At 28.8% G+C, this 19,805-nt stretch overlaps 1 protein-coding gene across 1 annotated transcript; it reads left to right on the forward strand.

Moving 5' to 3' along the window:
* Positions 1-13,804: 13,804 nt before the first annotated feature.
* LOC119614728 (gustatory and odorant receptor 22-like) lies at positions 13,805-19,424 on the forward strand. The gene is made up of 3 exons (XM_037970847.1): positions 13,805-13,912; positions 18,792-19,107; positions 19,164-19,424. Coding segments are annotated over exons 1-3 (414 nt in total). The 5' UTR covers positions 13,805-13,910; the 3' UTR covers positions 19,260-19,424.
* The last annotated feature ends 381 nt before the right edge of the window (positions 19,425-19,805 follow it).

Raw genomic sequence — 19,805 nt, forward strand, 5'->3', positions numbered from 1 at the left:
CCAAAAAAGTACCCTCTGAAATATTTTTTGATACTGAAACAAAATCTCATTTTCCATCCCTGCATCCAAACATACCAAACGAAATACAGAAAAAAAACAAAAACAAAATACACAACGCTATGAAACCAACAGACATCCAAACATACGAAATTCAATACACCAAAAAAACCAAAACAATATACACAAGACAATGAAACACACAGCCATCCAAACATACGAAATATAATGTACCAAGAAACAAAAACAATATACACAAACAAAATACAAATGAATAAGCAGTGTTGTTGTTGTTGTTTATTTTTTATGAAATTTTCAGAGGTTGTCTCGGATTTTTGCTTATATCTTCGTTGTTTATGAACGGATTTTGCTGATTTTAAATAGCAAACTTCTCGAAAGCATGTCTGATAGAATTATTGAAGATTTGGATCCCGAAGTTATCTGGGGTCTTCAGAAAACTGATTTCAACAGACAGACAGACGGACATGGCTTAATCGACTCCGCTATCTATAAGGATTCAGAATATATATACTTTATGGGGTCGCAAAATTATATTTTGGAAATTACAAACGGAATGACAAACTTGTATATACCCTTCTCACGAAGGTGAAGGGTATAAAAATAAAACAAATTATTACTGACTTTTTCTATATTTTAACAAAATTTTGTTCTACATCACAAGTATTACATATATATGGCGAATGTGCCCCAGTTCTGGGGATTAGAGTAAATTTTTTTCGGGCTTCAAATTATGTTATCGAAAAAATTATTATGACTTATTGTTCACTATTATTAACGTTCTATCACCGACCAATATATTTTTTCTATCACAAAAACTAAAAAAGTTAGCACAAAAAATTCACAAAGTGAAATATTTTTACAGCCCTTTGAAAAACAATTAATCACGTCTGCCTCCCATCATATGTAAAGTTAATCTTACAAACTTTCAGGGATGATAGATAATCGATAAACGAAAACAAAATTTGATAATGTGATAAAATCGATTACTCGGTTTTCAAGTTATTCACTACTGGCAGATGTGCACCTATGGCGAATGATCCCCCTTCTACCCTAATAATATAATTTATTTACGCCTTAAATAATAAAGCAATAGAAACAAATTTTAACCTAAGGATATAAAAGGATGAAATTTTCTAAGGATATTATTTAAAATTTTTCGTCCTGGAAAAAAACAATAAATATATTTGATTTCCGGAGATTGTCATCTTTCATTTGATACCCGGAGATAGTCATCTTTCATTTGACTAAAACTATTCTGTAAATATGTTTTAATAAATTTGTATGTCCTTAAAACTTTGAAGTCCTTTAAAAAGGAGAAACGATCAGAATCTATAAAATGAAAACGCAGTTTCACTTTAAATGGCCTCTAGTATCATAGTACAATAAAATACAATACATTTTTTTAATAGCCAAACTAGAAACCCAAAAGCGGTATTCGATGTTCGATGCGTTTTGTATTGTAAAAGTTTAATCTTGCAAATATTTTGCTAACGATAGTGAGCGGTTTCTTTCTTTGATATTTACAATGCAAAGCAATTTAAGCTTTTTAACAGCTGATAGAAGTCAACAATTAATGAAAGTTTATGTTTGATTTTTTCAATAATCTTTGGAAGAAGTTACCCAGGAAATAACTTGGACTGAATGTAAGACGTTCGCCTATTTATAAGTAGTCTGTAGATACCTTACTTTCCATCTTTGTATACGGCCTCAATAAAATTAATTTGTTTGTAACAGTTTATAAAAAAACACTTATTTGTTAAAAAAAACGTACTTCTATACATACATGGGCACACTGCAGTACAATTTTACTGCATTACACATCTCAGTAATCAGTAAATTTTCACTGGTTACTGAAAAAAATTTCAGTATTCAGTATATCTTTACTGGTTACTGAAAAAATTTTCAGTATTCAGTAAATTTTTACTGATCACTGAAAAAAATTGCAGTATTCAGTAAAATACTGGTAATGCAAATCTTAAGAGTACTGAAATTTTTTCAGTAATCAGTAAAATTTTCAACAAAAATGCATTATTAGTAAGAAAATATTATATTTAACTAAAATTTTCATACAACTATTATCATATTGAAATCTTTTACTCTCTTTTCTATTAATAATCTAATATTATAAAATATAATAGATGCTTCCAACAACTTTTTATTGGCCGAAAAAATTATATACGATTTAGCATCTTATATTAATTTGTACATAGTTAAGTTATTGTCTTCTGAAAAGATTTGCAATCCCAAAAAGTAAAATTTATCGCACTATAGCTACTTGTGATGATAAATATATATGTACATGTAAATATGTTGAAAATAGAATTTTCAGTAAATTATTAGATTGTACGGGATAGTGTAAGCACACTTTCAGTAATCAGTAAAATACTGCATTTTTTTGCAGTAACCAGTAAATTTATGGCAATTTTTTGCAGTAATCAGTAAAACTTTACTGAATACTGAAAATTTTTTCAGTAAACAATAAAAACTTATTTTTACAGCAATTTTACTGGTACTGCAAAGTGCGCATCTATGCTTCTATACTTGGTGCCTTCTCCAAATAATCAAAGAACTGTTGACCACTTTTTGTTTGGTTTTTCACTTTTTAATTTATTTGGAATAATTTTTGCCTCTATTTTTATACCCTTCACCTTCGTGAGAAGGGTATATATACATAAGTTTGTCATTCCGTTTGTAATTTCTAAAATATAATTTTCCGACCCCATAAAGTATATATATTCTGAATCCTTATAGATAGCGGAGTCGATTAAGCCATGTCCGTCTGTCTGTCCGTCTGTATGTCTGTTGAAATCAGTTTTCTGAAAACCCCAGATATCTTCGGGATCCAAATCTTCAATAATTCTATCAGACATGCCTTCGAAAAGTTTCCTATTTAAAATCAGCAAAATCCGTTCATAAACAACGGAGATATAAGCAAAAATCCGAGACAACCTCTGAAAATTTCATAAAAAATAAACAACAACAACACTGCTTATTCATTGCCTTTGTATTTTGTTTTTTTGAGTATTTCGTTTCGTATGTTTGGATGGCTGTGTGTTTCATTGCCTTGTGTATATTGTTTTTGTTTCTTGGTACATTATATTTCGTATGTTTGGATGGCTGTGTGTTTCATTGCCTTGTGTATATTGTTATTGTTTTCTTGGTGTATTGAATTTCGTATGTTTGGATGTCTATTGGTTTCATTGCGTTGTGTATTTTGTTTTTGTTTTTTCTGTATTTCGTTTGGTATGTTTGGATGTCTGTTGGTTTTACTGCCTTGTGTATTTTTTTTTGTGTGTTTATTTAGTTTAGCGTTGTTGTTGTTCATTATGTTTTGCTATTGCTATCATAGCTGCCAGATTTGACGATTTATCGTCATTTTGATTCTTCGTTTCAAAAATAGCAAAGTGACGATTTGACGATTTTTTCCTTGAAACTGACGATTTTTGAAAAATTAAAAAAATTAAAGATTTTATATATTTTTTTTTTATTTTACAGTAAAAAAAAGAAATTAATATTAAACTTGGAATTCAGTAAAAATAGAATTTATATTATAATGAAAACTAGAAATTAAATTCTAGAAGAGCTATTATAAAACATTATAAGTTGAAAAAGTGTGTTTTGAGTTTTTAAAAAATACCAGAACATTGAAAACATTATGAGAACATTAGAAAAGAATTAACATTACTGTCGAATATTCTTCAAAACTCAAAGTTTATTGAATTTTGAGCAATAAAATTCCATATTTTCCGAATTTTACATAAATATGTATTAATATTATAAATTCTTTAATAAATTTCATCTTAAAATATTACAATATTTTTAATTTTTTATAAAAATTTTAAGCTTTTTATATTCTCCGATTTTTTTGACGATTTCTGAAAACCAAAATGACGATTATTTAAAAATTTATCGGGAAATTGACGATTTTTTCAAAAATTCATCTGGCAGCCCTAATGCCACGATCGGCAACTTTTATACACTAGGGTTCTATAGTTGAAACGAAAAGTCGACTTTTCGACTTTTTTCATTTAGTTAAAAGTCGACTTTTCGACTTTTTGCATTTTATGAAAAGTCGATTTTTCGACTTTTTCATTTAAATAAAAGTCGACTTTTAGACTTTCGACTATAATTATTTTATAAATAGTCGACTTTTTCCGACTTTTTTCGACTTTTCGATTTTTTCGACTTTTTGACTATTTTCGACTTCTTTCTACTTTTTTCCGACTATTTTTTGACTTTTTTTTCACTTTTTTTAAAATTTTTGACTATTTTTGACTTGTTTCTACAATTTTCGACTTTTCGACTTTTTCCGACTTTTTTCGACTTTTTCCGACTTTTTTCGACTTTTCGACTTTTTACGACTTTTTTCGACTTATCGACTTTTTTCGACTTATCGACTTTTTTCGACTTTTCGACTTTCAGACTTTTCGGCTTTTTTCGACTTTTGTTCACAAAGTCGACTTTTCGACTTTTTTCACAGACGATAGTCGAGTTATCGACTTTTTTGGAACAAAATAGTCGACTTCGACTTTTCGACTTTTTTCGACAACAAGTCGATTGTTCGATTATTCGAAAGTCGATTTATAGAACCCTACTATACACTGTGTATTTTGACCGTTACTAAATTTACACGGACTACTCACACGCATAGAAAACACAATTCAGTCTCATATGCAGGGCTGCCAGATAAATTTTTGAAAAAATCGTCAATTTCCCGATAAATTTTTAAATAATCGTCATTTTGGTTTTAAAAAATCGTCAAAAAAATCGGAGAATATGAAAAGCTTAAAATTTTTATAAAAAATTAAAAATATTGTAATATTTTAAGATGAAATATATTAAAAAATTTATAATATTAATACATATTTATGTAAAATTCGAAAAATACGGAATATTATTGCTCAAAATTCAATAAACTTTGAGTTTTGAAGAATATTCGACAGTAATGTTAAGTTTTTTCTAATGTTCTCATAATGTTTTCAATGTTCTAGCATTTTTAAAAATATCAAACATAAATACTGCTAAAATTTACATAGTGTACACATATAGTTTTTAGGTATAGAAACGTGTTCATCTTTTTTCTTAAATTTCTCAAAGTTTGTTGCATCACTATATTGCTTGTTTTGGTGCACAAGGAATATTGTAATCTTATTAAGCAAAAAACTGCTTGTAAAATTTTTGAAAGTTTTCTGTAAACAAGTACTTACCCATCAAAAAATATTCTTGATTTGGAAGCAATAAACTTTTTAATTTATTTGGAATAATTTTTGCCTCTATTTTTATACCCTTCACCTTCGTGAGAAGGGTATATATACATAAGTTTGTCATTCCGTTTGTAATTTCTAAAATATAATTTTCCGACCCCATAAAGTATATATATTCTGAATCCTTATAGATAGCGGAGTCGATTAAGCCATGTCCGTCTGTCTGTCCGTCTGTATGTCTGTTGAAATCAGTTTTCTGAAAACCCCAGATATCTTCGGGATCCAAATCTTCAATAATTCTATCAGACATGCCTTCGAAAAGTTTCCTATTTAAAATCAGCAAAATCCGTTCATAAACAACGGAGATATAAGCAAAAATCCGAGACAACCTCTGAAAATTTCATAAAAAATAAACAACAACAACACTGCTTATTCATTGCCTTTGTATTTTGTTTTTTTGAGTATTTCGTTTCGTATGTTTGGATGGCTGTGTGTTTCATTGCCTTGTGTATATTGTTTTTGTTTCTTGGTACATTATATTTCGTATGTTTGGATGGCTGTGTGTTTCATTGCCTTGTGTATATTGTTATTGTTTTCTTGGTGTATTGAATTTCGTATGTTTGGATGTCTATTGGTTTCATTGCGTTGTGTATTTTGTTTTTGTTTTTTCTGTATTTCGTTTGGTATGTTTGGATGTCTGTTGGTTTTACTGCCTTGTGTATTTTTTTTTGTGTGTTTATTTAGTTTAGCGTTGTTGTTGTTCATTATGTTTTGCTATTGCTATCATAGCTGCCAGATTTGACGATTTATCGTCATTTTGATTCTTCGTTTCAAAAATAGCAAAGTGACGATTTGACGATTTTTTCCTTGAAACTGACGATTTTTGAAAAATTAAAAAAATTAAAGATTTTATATATTTTTTTTTATTTTACAGTAAAAAAAAGAAATTAATATTAAACTTGGAATTCAGTAAAAATAGAATTTATATTATAATGAAAACTAGAAATTAAATTCTAGAAGAGCTATTATAAAACATTATAAGTTGAAAAAGTGTGTTTTGAGTTTTTAAAAAATACCAGAACATTGAAAACATTATGAGAACATTAGAAAAGAATTAACATTACTGTCGAATATTCTTCAAAACTCAAAGTTTATTGAATTTTGAGCAATAAAATTCCATATTTTCCGAATTTTACATAAATATGTATTAATATTATAAATTCTTTAATAAATTTCATCTTAAAATATTACAATATTTTTAATTTTTTATAAAAATTTTAAGCTTTTTATATTCTCCGATTTTTTTGACGATTTCTGAAAACCAAAATGACGATTATTTAAAAATTTATCGGGAAATTGACGATTTTTTCAAAAATTCATCTGGCAGCCCTAATGCCACGATCGGCAACTTTTATACACTAGGGTTCTATAGTTGAAACGAAAAGTCGACTTTTCGACTTTTTTCATTTAGTTAAAAGTCGACTTTTCGACTTTTTGCATTTTATGAAAAGTCGATTTTTCGACTTTTTCATTTAAATAAAAGTCGACTTTTAGACTTTCGACTATAATTATTTTATAAATAGTCGACTTTTTCCGACTTTTTTCGACTTTTCGATTTTTTCGACTTTTTGACTATTTTCGACTTCTTTCTACTTTTTTCCGACTATTTTTTGACTTTTTTTTCACTTTTTTTAAAATTTTTGACTATTTTTGACTTGTTTCTACAATTTTCGACTTTTCGACTTTTTCCGACTTTTTTCGACTTTTTCCGACTTTTTTCGACTTTTCGACTTTTTACGACTTTTTTCGACTTATCGACTTTTTTCGACTTATCGACTTTTTTCGACTTTTCGACTTTCAGACTTTTCGGCTTTTTTCGACTTTTATTCACAAAGTCGACTTTTCGACTTTTTTCACAGACGATAGTCGAGTTATCGACTTTTTTGGAACAAAATAGTCGACTTCGACTTTTCGACTTTTTTCGACAACAAGTCGATTGTTCGATTATTCGAAAGTCGATTTATAGAACCCTACTATACACTGTGTATTTTGACCGTTACTAAATTTACACGGACTACTCACACGCATAGAAAACACAATTCAGTCTCATATGCAGGGCTGCCAGATGAATTTTTGAAAAAATCGTCAATTTCCCGATAAATTTTTAAATAATCGTCATTTTGGTTTTAAAAAATCGTCAAAAAAATCGGAGAATATGAAAAGCTTAAAATTTTTATAAAAAATTAAAAATATTGTAATATTTTAAGATGAAATATATTAAAAAATTTATAATATTAATACATATTTATGTAAAATTCGAAAAATACGGAATATTATTGCTCAAAATTCAATAAACTTTGAGTTTTGAAGAATATTCGACAGTAATGTTAAGTTTTTTCTAATGTTCTCATAATGTTTTCAATGTTCTAGCATTTTTAAAAATATCAAACATAAATACTGCTAAAATTTACATAGTGTACACATATAGTTTTTAGGTATAGAAACGTGTTCATCTTTTTTCTTAAATTTCTCAAAGTTTGTTGCATCACTATATTGCTTGTTTTGGTGCACAAGGAATATTGTAATCTTATTAAGCAAAAAACTGCTTGTAAAATTTTTGAAAGTTTTCTGTAAACAAGTACTTACCCATCAAAAAATATTCTTGATTTGGAAGCAATAAATATAACTACTGCATCTTTAACTCCTTCCTTTATTGCATCTTAAAATTATTGCCTTACAAAAAAGATTTTGGAAGGCATATATTCAGCAATTATTGTTTGTGGTGTAGAAATTTGCTTCTCAACAGCTCTAAAATCACTTAATTTTTGCATCTTTCTAATTTAAATCAATGTCCAGTGTTGAAAAATAATATTAATTCACTGACATCAGCGCAATTTCAACAGTATGAAATATGCACATTTTGGATTCCTTAGGCAGAGCCTCCCCATATAAAAATCATATATTCTTTCATAACAAGTGCTAGCAGTAACAACTGCTCTCTGCCTTACAAATCTGCTTCCGAGGAAGCACTATTTTTTACTGAGTAGATATAAAAAGATTAAACTTGGTGAGATTTTTTCGTATAATTTAGTTCTTTTACAAAACTTGTTTGTACTTGTTTGGATTTAACTTATACAGTGTGAAAATTTGATTCAGATTTGTCGATCTCTTCAAAAGTTATAAAAAATAATGTACATAGCATACACATTTAGATGTAAAATATGTTTAAGCTTTGAGAGCTTAAAACTCAAAACACACTTTTTCGACTTAAATGTTTTATAATAGCTCTTCTAGAATTTAATTTCTAGTTTTCATTATAATAGAAATTCTATTTTCCAAGTTTAATATTAATTTCCTTTTTTCACTGTAAAATAAAAAAAAAAAAAAACAAATTATAAAATCTTTATTTTTTTAATTTTTCAAAAATCGTCAGTTTCAAGGAAAAAATCGTCAAATCGTCAATTTGCTATTTTTGAAACGAAGAATCGTCAAAATGACGATAAATCGTCAAATCTGGCAGCTATGCTCATATGAGCTGTCATTGAAGGAGGTTGTGTTGTCGCTCGTTTCTTGCTTTTGCAATGAAAATGAACGAAAATATATTAATGCAGGGATGGATAATTCTAATTATTGTTGTAATCTACACTACATATTATGTAGTTTTTAGAATTATAAACTTTTTTAAATGTTTTTTCTTACAACAATTTGTGGATGAAAAACTAATTTTCTGAAAAAGGGTTATATGGAGTTCTAGAGACAAATATGGACCAAGCCTGACAAAATTTTGTGAATATTTTTATAATTATATAATATTTATTTGTGCTGAATTTCATCGTGATATTTGTGTTTATAAGTTAATTTTGGACATTCAAGTAAGGGGACTTTGTATGGGGGCTAGGGTCAAATAAAGTCCGATAATTACGAAAATCGGTAGTATTATTAAGACGTATATATCGAACTAAGTTTTGCCGATTTTTGTAGCGATATTACAATATTTAACATAATTATGAACTTAAAAACCCATTTCGGGGGGTAGGGTTGTATGGGGGCTAGGTGAAATAATGGTCCTAATTCAACTATTTTCAATAGGCTTTGTCATTGGGCCGAAAAACACGTATGATCCAAATATCATCAAAATATTTTGAAAATTGCGACCCGTACCTTGCGCACAGACGGACATGGCTTAATCGACTCAGAAAGTGATACTGAGTCGATCGGTATACTTTAAGGTGGGTGTAGGACCAATATTTTTGTGCGTTACAAACATCAGCACAAACGTATAATACCCTCCCCACCATGGTGGTGTAGGGTATAATTAGTTCTATTTGTGGTCCCATTCTGGTTTGTTTTATTTTTTTAACAAATATTTCAGAATGATTTTATCGAATTTTTCTTATACACTATGTTTGCTAGATTCTAGGCAGAATTCTCGAGGAACATATGGAAAATGCTGTATAAAAAGTTTAATTTATACTGATTTTTAATAACACAGGCCAACAAAACATTTTATAAGTCGAAATGAAGGATTGCTACTTAAAATTTAAATCTGGTATTAAAATTTTTTTATCATATCAGGTTTTTATTGCCACCATCAAAAGTATATATGTATATTCAGGATCCTTATTAAATTCTAAGACGATTTAGCCACGTCTGTCCGTCCGTCTGTCTGTCTGTTGAAAGCACGGACGGAAAGAGCTAGAGAGTTGAAATTTTCCACAAATATCTTATAGGTAAGGTTTGTTTGGTATTGAAAATGGGGAATATCAGTCCACGTTTTCGCATAGCCCCCATACAAGTGGAAAATAAATAACAGTTTATGAGGATCGGTAAATAAATGACCCTACCCCTCATATATTGTTCCCTCCAAAACGCCCATTACTCGCTTAAAAATACGAGTCTAGCGCAGAAATTCAATATAAGTAAGTTCCTTATGAGTTAAAATATCTCTATCAAATTTTATGAGTATCGGTCCACAATTGAGTCTACTCCCTATATAAGGCCCCTTCAGAAAATGACTTTAACGCTCACTACTGGTTTAAAAATAAGAGTACAGCGCTAAAATGCGACATATGTAAGTTTCTTATGAGCACAAATCTATCTACCTAATTTTATGAGAATCGGTCCATAATTGACCCTACCCCCCATATAAGGCCCCCTTCAGAAAATGACTTGAACGCACATGACTGGCTTAAAAATGCGAGCTTAGCTATGAAATTCAAAGCCAAAATCTCTCTACCGAATTTTTTAATTGACCTCAATTGACCGCTCATATATGTTCATAGTTAAAAAGTTGGACGAAAATATTTTGTTTCTAAAAATTAGTCGAGTATAATGTTTTTACTTGTTTTGATATTAAGTTTTATTAAATCCGGATTTAATGAAAGACAATTTTCAAAATCCCGCTTTTTCAAAATATTTTCATTCAAATCCCGCTTTTTAATCACTCCCGCTTTTATTCCAAAACCATCTTGTCACGTTAGTTATACATCAATCTTACCGCTATACTCGTATTTTTTAGCTAGTAATGGGCGTTAAAGTAATTTTCTAAATGGTACCTTATGTGGGCGGTAGGGTGATTATATAATTCTGTCAAGTTTTCGATATCATTGTTGGTGTTGTTAGAATTAGGATTTGTCGGAATTAGGTGAGAACCCATAAAAGGGAAGTTTTTGGTACTTTTTTTTTCAAAACGAACTTTTTGAATTTTTTATAATATTAAACCTAGAAATATGAAATTCAGAATGTAGAGCCCGGATTAGGAGAGAACACATAAAAGGGGGCTTTTGAATTTTCTATAATACTGAACCATGAACATGAAATTAAGTATGTAGAGGTCGAATAAGGTGAGAAACGATAAAAGCGGACTTTTTGGTTCTACAAAAGGTACTTTTTGAATTTTCTATAATATCCCAGCAAAAAATAATTGATGTCATACTTTACAAACCACATCTTAATCACATCTTAAAATGCGATTTCATATTTTTCACTTTTATAAACCAAATATTTCATTACAAATGAAACCCCAGTTAAAAGTGAGGAAAGAGATGTGGAAAAGTCATTACAAATAACATATTTGAAGTACATCAAGATTTGGTGAAAGAGTAGTGAAATTTACATAAGCGTGTCATTAAGAGAATGTGTTTTATTTTTGACATCCAAATATCGGATTTTTACTGCTTCTAAAAATAAGATCAGATGTAGTTCAAAGCTGCCAAAAATGAACAACATCCCTCCAATGACACGCTAATGTAAAATTCATAGGTTTTTTCCACACTTTTTTTGCTGGGATTGAACCTAGAAACATGAAATTTTGTATGTAGAGCCCGGATTAGGTGAGAACCTATTAAAGATGACTTATTGGTACTTTTTCGTTCCATAGGAGGTACTTTTTGAATTTTCTATAATATTGAACATAGAAACTTTAAATTAAGTATGTAGAGCCCGGATTAGGTGAGAACACGCAAAAGGGGACTTTTTTGTACTTTTTCGTTCAACAAAAGTTAATCTCTGAATTTTTTATAATATTTATTTATTTATTTATTTACAAAGTTTATAAACATAATTAATTATGTTTATAAAAAAAGAAAAAGGTACTAACAACAAAGGTTTTCGACCTAATTTTGTTATAATATTGTAATATAATAATTGTTATAATATAATATATAATATTGAACCTAGGAACATGAAATTTTGTTTGTAGGCCCCGAATTAGGTGAGAACCTATAAAAGGGGTCTTTTTGGTACTTTTTCGTTTTTCAAAAGGTACTTTTTGAATTTCCTATAATATTTACCCTGAAGACATAAAATTAAGTATGTAGGCCCCGTAGTAAGTGAATTTGAATTTCCTATAATATTGACCATAGCGACATAAAATTAAGTATGCAGGACCCGGAGTAAGTGATAACATATTAAGAGGGATATTTTGGTACTTTTTCGTTCTTTCGTTTTATAGATTTTCGAAAATCTATAAATGCGGTCTTTCTGATACATTTTCGTTTTACATTTGGTATATTTTGATTTTTTGTAATTCATTTTTTTACTGATTATTCTATTTACACGTATATAAGGTTCGGCACAGCCGAATATAGAACTCTTACTTGCATAGATGACATAGATAGCCAACTCAAGCTTTACCACGAATAAAAGAGCTTTCTCTCTTCACACTTACATGTTCTGTGTGAATTCAACACAAAGCTACAACAACAAATATTCAATATTTTAATTCCAAAATTCGCACAAAAAAACGATTCGGACACAAATTTTATAACACAAACACACATTTTTTTATTTTTTTACAATTATTTTAATATAATTTCTTCATCAAAATCTTTTTAATTTTCACAAACCAAAAAATTAATTTTTTTAATTATTTGACATTTCTTTTTTTTGAAATCACAAACCAAAAAAATTAATTTTTTAATTATTTGACATTTCATTTTTTGTTTTTCTAATTTCAAATTGAAGGTGCAGAGTAGCATTTTTAGTAGCAAACAAATTTATGAAAATCAAAAAAATAAAAAAAATTACATTTTAGCAAATATAAAATGCATGAAAAATATTATCATGCTTTTATAAATGCAATCTAAAATTTAAATTGTAATAATATAAGAAAATTAATGCTATAAAAACATTGTACTATTATTTCGACCGATTTTATGCAACTATGTGGCGGAAAAATCCTAACTCAGCTGTCAAAAAAACCTAACTCTAAATATGTATTAGTAACACCCAATTTACACGATGATTTTTTTTCATGTTTGCCCAGACGTCTGTTTTCATGTTTGTCGATGATTGGTGGTGAGCGAGGTAGAGAAGAATGGGGGTAAGAAAACAAACATGATTTGGAATTTTCATGATTGTTTTTGACATTCCTCTTTAAACTCATTCGTACTGTTGATATTATGCTCATGTAAAAAAATAATTATGTCTTTTTTTTACATGAAAACATTAAAATTTGCATTAAAAAAATACTATAGCGTGTAATTAAATTTTTTTAAATCAAATTAAATGGTTTTTATGTTAAAAATTTCATTTTATTTTTATTACGAATAAGTAATTAAAAAGGATTATACAATTACAATTGCATGTAAAAAATCACCGTATAAATGTTCATGATTTTTTGGAAGATTCTCAAAAGAGAATTGGAAAAAACAGACGTCTGAAAAGTCTTCATGTAAATTGCGCCTAAGATTTTCTTTAGAAGTGTTAGTGTATAAAAGGTTTTTACCACACATAAAATGCCCACATAGCTGCATAAAATCGGTCGAAATAATAGTACAATGTTTTTATAGCATTAATTTTCTTATATTATTACATTTTGAATTGTCGATTGCATTTATGGATTGCATGTTAATATTTTTCATGCATTTTATATTTGCTAAAATGTAAATTTCTTTAATTTTATCGATTTTCATAAATTTGTTTGCTACTAAAAAATGCTACTCTGCACCTTCAATTTTAAATTAGAAAAACAAAAAATGAAATGTCAAATAATTACAAAATTTATTTTTTTGGTTTGTGAAAATTAAAAAGTTTTTGATGAAGAAATTATAATAAAATAATTGTAAAAAAATAAAAAATGTGTGTTTGTGTAATAAAATTTGTGTCCGAATCGTTTTTTTGTACGAATTTTGGAATTAAAATATTGAATATTTGTTGTTGTAGCTTTGTGTTAAATTCACACAGAACATGTAAGTGTGAAGAGAGAAAGCTCTTTTATTCATGGTAAAGTTTGAGTTGGCTATCTATGTCATCTATGGTTAACAGTTTCGAGAATTATATTTAATGAAAACTATTAAATATAAAATGACAATAAAATTCGAATTATTTATTTTAAAATCAGTGAGTATTACATTAAAATTTACAGTTATAAAAAGGAATGTATCCCTACACTCACTAAATTTAGTAGAGAGATTTTGGCTCATATAAAACTTAAAACTCACTTATGGGAGCTATGCGAAAACGTGGATCGATATTGCCCATTTTCAATTCCAAATGAACTTTATCAATATAGAATATTTATGTAAAATTTCAACTGTATAGCTCCTGCCGTGTGGTCCTTATCGGACAGACATGGCTTTATCGTTTTAGAATTTAATAAGGACCCATAATATATTTTGTAGGTCTATGCGCAATATTTCGATGTGTTACAAGCGGAATAACAAAATCAATATACCCCTCATCTGTTTTGATGGTGGGTATAAAAAGTACCGAAAACATCCCCTTTAATAGGTTATCACCAAGGCAAGGATTTTCATGCACTAAAAAATGCAAAATATGCGCTTATAATATGCACAACAAAATAGGAAAATATGCACTAAAAATGTGAAAAATATACAAATATTGTTTTGTGAAATTTAAATAACATTTTAGACCATATGGTAACCTACACCAATTACGAATATATCTAAAATGTGATTTAATTTAAAAATTAGCGCATTTATGTAGAATTTGTTTTAATTCCGTTATATTTAAACAATTTTGGATGAAAAATTTATTATCCAAGAGTGTTTATACTATATGGGATGGTGTCAAAAATTGTCCTATCCTAATAAAATTAGTGAGAGGATGTATGTTTGTATAACCTCTATTTATTTCGAATTTTATCGCGTGGTGTGTTTTTAAGTGAATTATGGACGTTAAAGCCAATTTCTGAAGGATATTTTGTATGGGGATTAGGGTTAGATGTCTATGGAAGTCAAGTCAAGTTATTTGTTTATAGGGACACACGGATGGACAGACTCAGAAAGTGATTCTTTCTGAGTCTGTCAGACTCATTTGCATAGAAATCCTTGCTCTGGTTATCCAATACTCCGGGCCCTTTATGCTTAATTTTATGTTTGTAGGTTCAAAATTATAGAAAATTCGAGAAGTACCTTTAGAAGAACAAAAAAGTACCAAAAAATCCCCTTTTACAGGTTCTCACTCCATGTTTCTAGGTTCAATATCAAAACTCAAAAAGTACTCTCTTTACTCCGCACAGTGGGGCAGAATTGAAATTTTTTGGAAATAAATCTATTACGCAATAATTCAAAATATTTCCTATATAAGTGCGAATGTGCCGCGCCAAAAACTGATATTTTAAAAAATTTACGTTCAAGTTTCCCAACTTTTGTAGCTGTCGTATCCATCTCCTATTCGGGCCACATTAACGAGATATATATCATACTGTGTATAATTACATCAGCTAACCACCGTTGTCCCAAATTTTGTATTTTATTAAGGTTCGTCAGCGACCGGTGAAAAAAAAACTGTAAAAAATTCAAAATTGGAAAAATCCTGGTGACAAATTTTAACATCAAAGTTCTAATACGTAAATTGATGTCACACGGATAAGCATATAAAGAATTTATCTCCTAAGTGTCTTTAGTTTGTACAATAACGAGTAGTGTCCAATAGTTTAAAACTGTGGACAAAAACATAAAAAGTAGGTGAAAAAATAATTGGTGACACACTTTTTTTAAATTTTGTGAACTACCAAAACCGATTACGTTTAGAAATGAAGACCTAGATTTTTACAATTTTGCAATTTTTAGGCTGGTAGTCTGCAAAAAATTTATTTGACATTTTATTCTTACTAAAGTTATTAACAATTTAGTTCAATTTCAAAGGAATTAAAAAACTTTGATATTTGCTAATATGTATTTTATGTCTATGTAATCCAATGAAATAAGTCAATATATAAATTACTCAATTACTTAAGGTCTAAGATATTTAAATTTATTAATCTTTATACTTTGTGGGCTTTAATTTCCTTTCTATTTTAATAGTTGTTAGTAGATGCTCTACTAGAAATTTCCAAATTTTATTTGATTTATAAAAAAATTAAATTAAAAATTTTTAAATTTAAAATTGGATTTTGTGTGGATTCCTTCATGGTCCAATTGTTGTTGATATTAAAAACTAATTTTAGTAAAGGAATAATAAAAATGGGAGTTATCGTTTTTAAGATATCCTTGACTCAAGGAAATTTTTTGATGTCATTATCCTTATTTTAAAATTATAAAATTCAAATAAAGTTTTGTCAAACTACAACACATAAGCATTAATTACAGTCTTAAATGATTAAAATTATAATATATACATTATCAAATTTAGTCTTTTTTAGAAATACTCTTAGAAATATGAACTTTGAACCTCGATAAAATCAAACCCGTAACTAATTTGGAAATTTTGGAAAACTTTAAATTTTGTATGTGTGAAAAGAATGTGTGTACCGAATTTCATCAAAATCAGAGAAGGTCATGCTCAAATTTTTTTTGATATTACATATGAGAAAATTTTCCTAAAAAGCTAAGTTTAAAATGCTTATAAATTAACAATACGAGCTAACTTTTTAAAACCCTTTAGGGAATTGGGTCTATCAATTGTCTACTTTCATTTCCCGTTGGCTTTGTTCGGGAAAGATTAGAAGACCCAAAATTTTTACATAGTGTTATGGACCGAGCTCCTTCGAATTAACAAAATATTAATTTTTAAAAACAAAATATTTTTAAACCATATTTTTGAAACCATATATGCATATGGGAGGTAGGATCAATTATGGACCGATTGTCGTAAAATTTGATAGATAGGTTTTGGTTCGGTTATAACATCTGTACGAATTATTTGTGATATTTGGAATTTGGCTTAATTTAATTATGCACCGAGCTTTTTCGAACTAACAAAATATTTATATGGGCGGTAGGGTCAATTATGGACCGATTGCCGTAAAATTTGGTAGATAGATTAGGTTTTAACACTTACATTACTTTTCGCATATAGTCACAATCCTTAATCGCACACAAATTAAGGACTATATCGCTAAAGCGATTATAAACCAAAATTTCTTGTATTTTTGTGAATATAAACAAGTGAGAGTGTTATATTCGGCTCATATCTCATATACACACCATCAACCCGTATGCCTTAAAAGGATATTACTCATCAAATTAACTGATGAGGACCTTATATGAGAGATAGGGTTAATAATTGACCGTTTTTCATAAAAAATTTTTAGACCAATTTTGGTTCATACAAAACATCTTTACATCGAATATCACTTCCCGACACTTTCCGCATGAAATTGGGTAGGAAGATTTATGTTCCTATAAATGTTTTTTATATAAAATTTCATAACTGTTCACGTATTTTTAAGTCAGCAAAGATCGTTAAAGTAATTTTCTTATGGACCGATCCTCAATACATTTGGTAGAGAGGTTTTAACTCGTATAAAAAAATATGTATGTGTGTCGCTTTTCTGTATTCTGTATTTTAAAGCCAGTAATTATCGTTTAAGTAATTTTTTGAAGGGCACCTTATATGGGGTCAATTATGGACCGATCCACATGTTTGATAGAGAGACTTTTGCATCATTGAAACTTATGTGTGTCGAATTTTATCACTATACTCGTATTTTTAAGCCAGTAATGAGCGTTAAAGTCGTATTCTGAAGGGGACCTTATATGGGGGGTAGGGTCAATTATGGACTGATCAACATAAAATTAGGTAGAGAAGTTTTTGATCATAAGAGACTTACTTATGTCAAATTTCATTGCTATACTAGCATTTTTAAGCCAGTAATGAGCGTTAAACAATTTTTCTGAAGGGGCCCTTATATGGAGGGTAGGGTCAATTATGGACCGATCCTCATAAAATTTGATAGGGAGATTTTGGATCATATGAAACTTATGTGTGTTAAATTTTATCACTATACTCTAGTGTAAAAACAAATGTATGATGATTTTCATGAAATTATATTGGATAGTTTTCGTGAAAATTACATCAGACCGACAGACGGACATAGCTAAATCGACTCAGAATTTCATAAGAACCAAGAATATATATACTTTGTTGGGTCTCAGATGAATATTTCTTGGTGTTACACACGGAATGACAAAGTTATATATACCCTCTATCACCACTCATGGTGGTGGAGGGTATAAAAAAGTATGTCTGGGAAACTATTAGAGCAAAAATCCTTTGACATTAATGTGAACATTCGTATATCTGAGAAACTATTAGAGCTAGAAAATTCAAATTTTACATGAAAAACTTTGACATTCATGCGAATATTTAGAGAAAAATAGGCGGACTTTCAATGGGACTTTGGCATCTCCCATATGAATTAAATGCAAAATTTCGTATATCTGGGATATTATTATATTATTCAAATTTTTCATAAGTTACATTAAAATCTAAATTATAATTTTGGATAAATTGCCGAACTTGCAATAATTTGCGTGGCATCTCCAATATGTAAAAAAATTTATATCTGAAAACTCTTATGTTAGAATTTTCAAAATCGTAGTGTTTTTTATTTACATTGCTTTAAGGATAGCAAAGCACACTGGGTATAGCTAGTTTACAATAAAAAGAATTCAGTTTATTTCAAAGGGAAATAAACCAACGTTTTAAAAGGTATAACATAACAATATGTCTATATTTTCATGTGTATGAAAGGCTGTTCCACGGTGTTATAATACCAAACATTTCAGTTTATAGCAGCACAAACCATATGCAACTTCCATGAAAATGTAATTTCAAAACGATATTACTCATCATTATGAATTCTTCTTTTTATGATTTCAGGTCGATAAACATCACAATAGGGTCATATGGCGCAATATCCGAAATATTTGATTCTGGTTTCTCATACAAAGTACTAGGTCTAATAGTACTAACAATTTACTGTGCGTCTTTGCTTTTTATTGTATGCAATTGTGCACACAACGCTACAGCAGTTATAGCTTGTGGAGTTCAAGATACATTGCTTTCTGCTAACCTCCTTCAGATGGACATCCAAGCACAAAAGGAAATTGATCTTTTCATATCAGCAATTGAATTAAATCCCCCTGTTGTTAGCATGGAAGGGTATGGACTTATAAACCGAAAACTTTTAACATCGGTAAATTTTATTAATTTATTCTCAATTACATTTCTAATGTTTTTTTTTATTTCCAGACAATTTCTACCATTACTATTTATCTTATTGTTTTACTTCAGTTTAAATTAAGCATTATTTCGGAAAAAACCATAAAAGCAAAATTAACCACATAAATATTAAGAAAAAATAAATAAAATAATTAAGTATACATATCGTCACCTAAAACGCAAACGGCCCTATCTAACATTTTTAAAATTTTACAGGAGAAGTAAAAACTATTTAAATTGAAACGTTTGTTTCTATCAACGCGATTTATTTGTAAAAAATAAACAAATTGTGTAATAGTGAAATCAGTTATGATAGTTGACAATTTTTGTAGATAGGGCCTTTTGTTTTTTGTCAATAAAATCGCAAATTTTGGTCGGAACATTTGTTTTGATGCAATACATTAGAATCAACAATAAAATCGATTTTGAATTTTTGGTTAGTTAGGGGCGTTTGCGTTACAGGTAACGGTATCTATTTTGCAATAATTGTTAACATTATTATATTTTGTATGTATATGTACATGTATGTAGATGGACCTTCTAAATAATTTAATAAAAAGTACAAAAAGTGTCCTTAATAACGTTTTTACAAAACTTGTAATATCTCGGAAACTAGAGCTAATCGAAATACATAGGAAAGACAATTTAAGTGTTGTGTAGCACAGTGGTATA

This window comes from Lucilia sericata, unplaced genomic scaffold, assembly GCF_015586225.1.
Source record: "Lucilia sericata isolate MDLA Ls3-8-SP2 unplaced genomic scaffold, ASM1558622v1 Contig000043F_arrow, whole genome shotgun sequence".
Classification (NCBI taxonomy): domain Eukaryota; kingdom Metazoa; phylum Arthropoda; class Insecta; order Diptera; family Calliphoridae; genus Lucilia; species Lucilia sericata.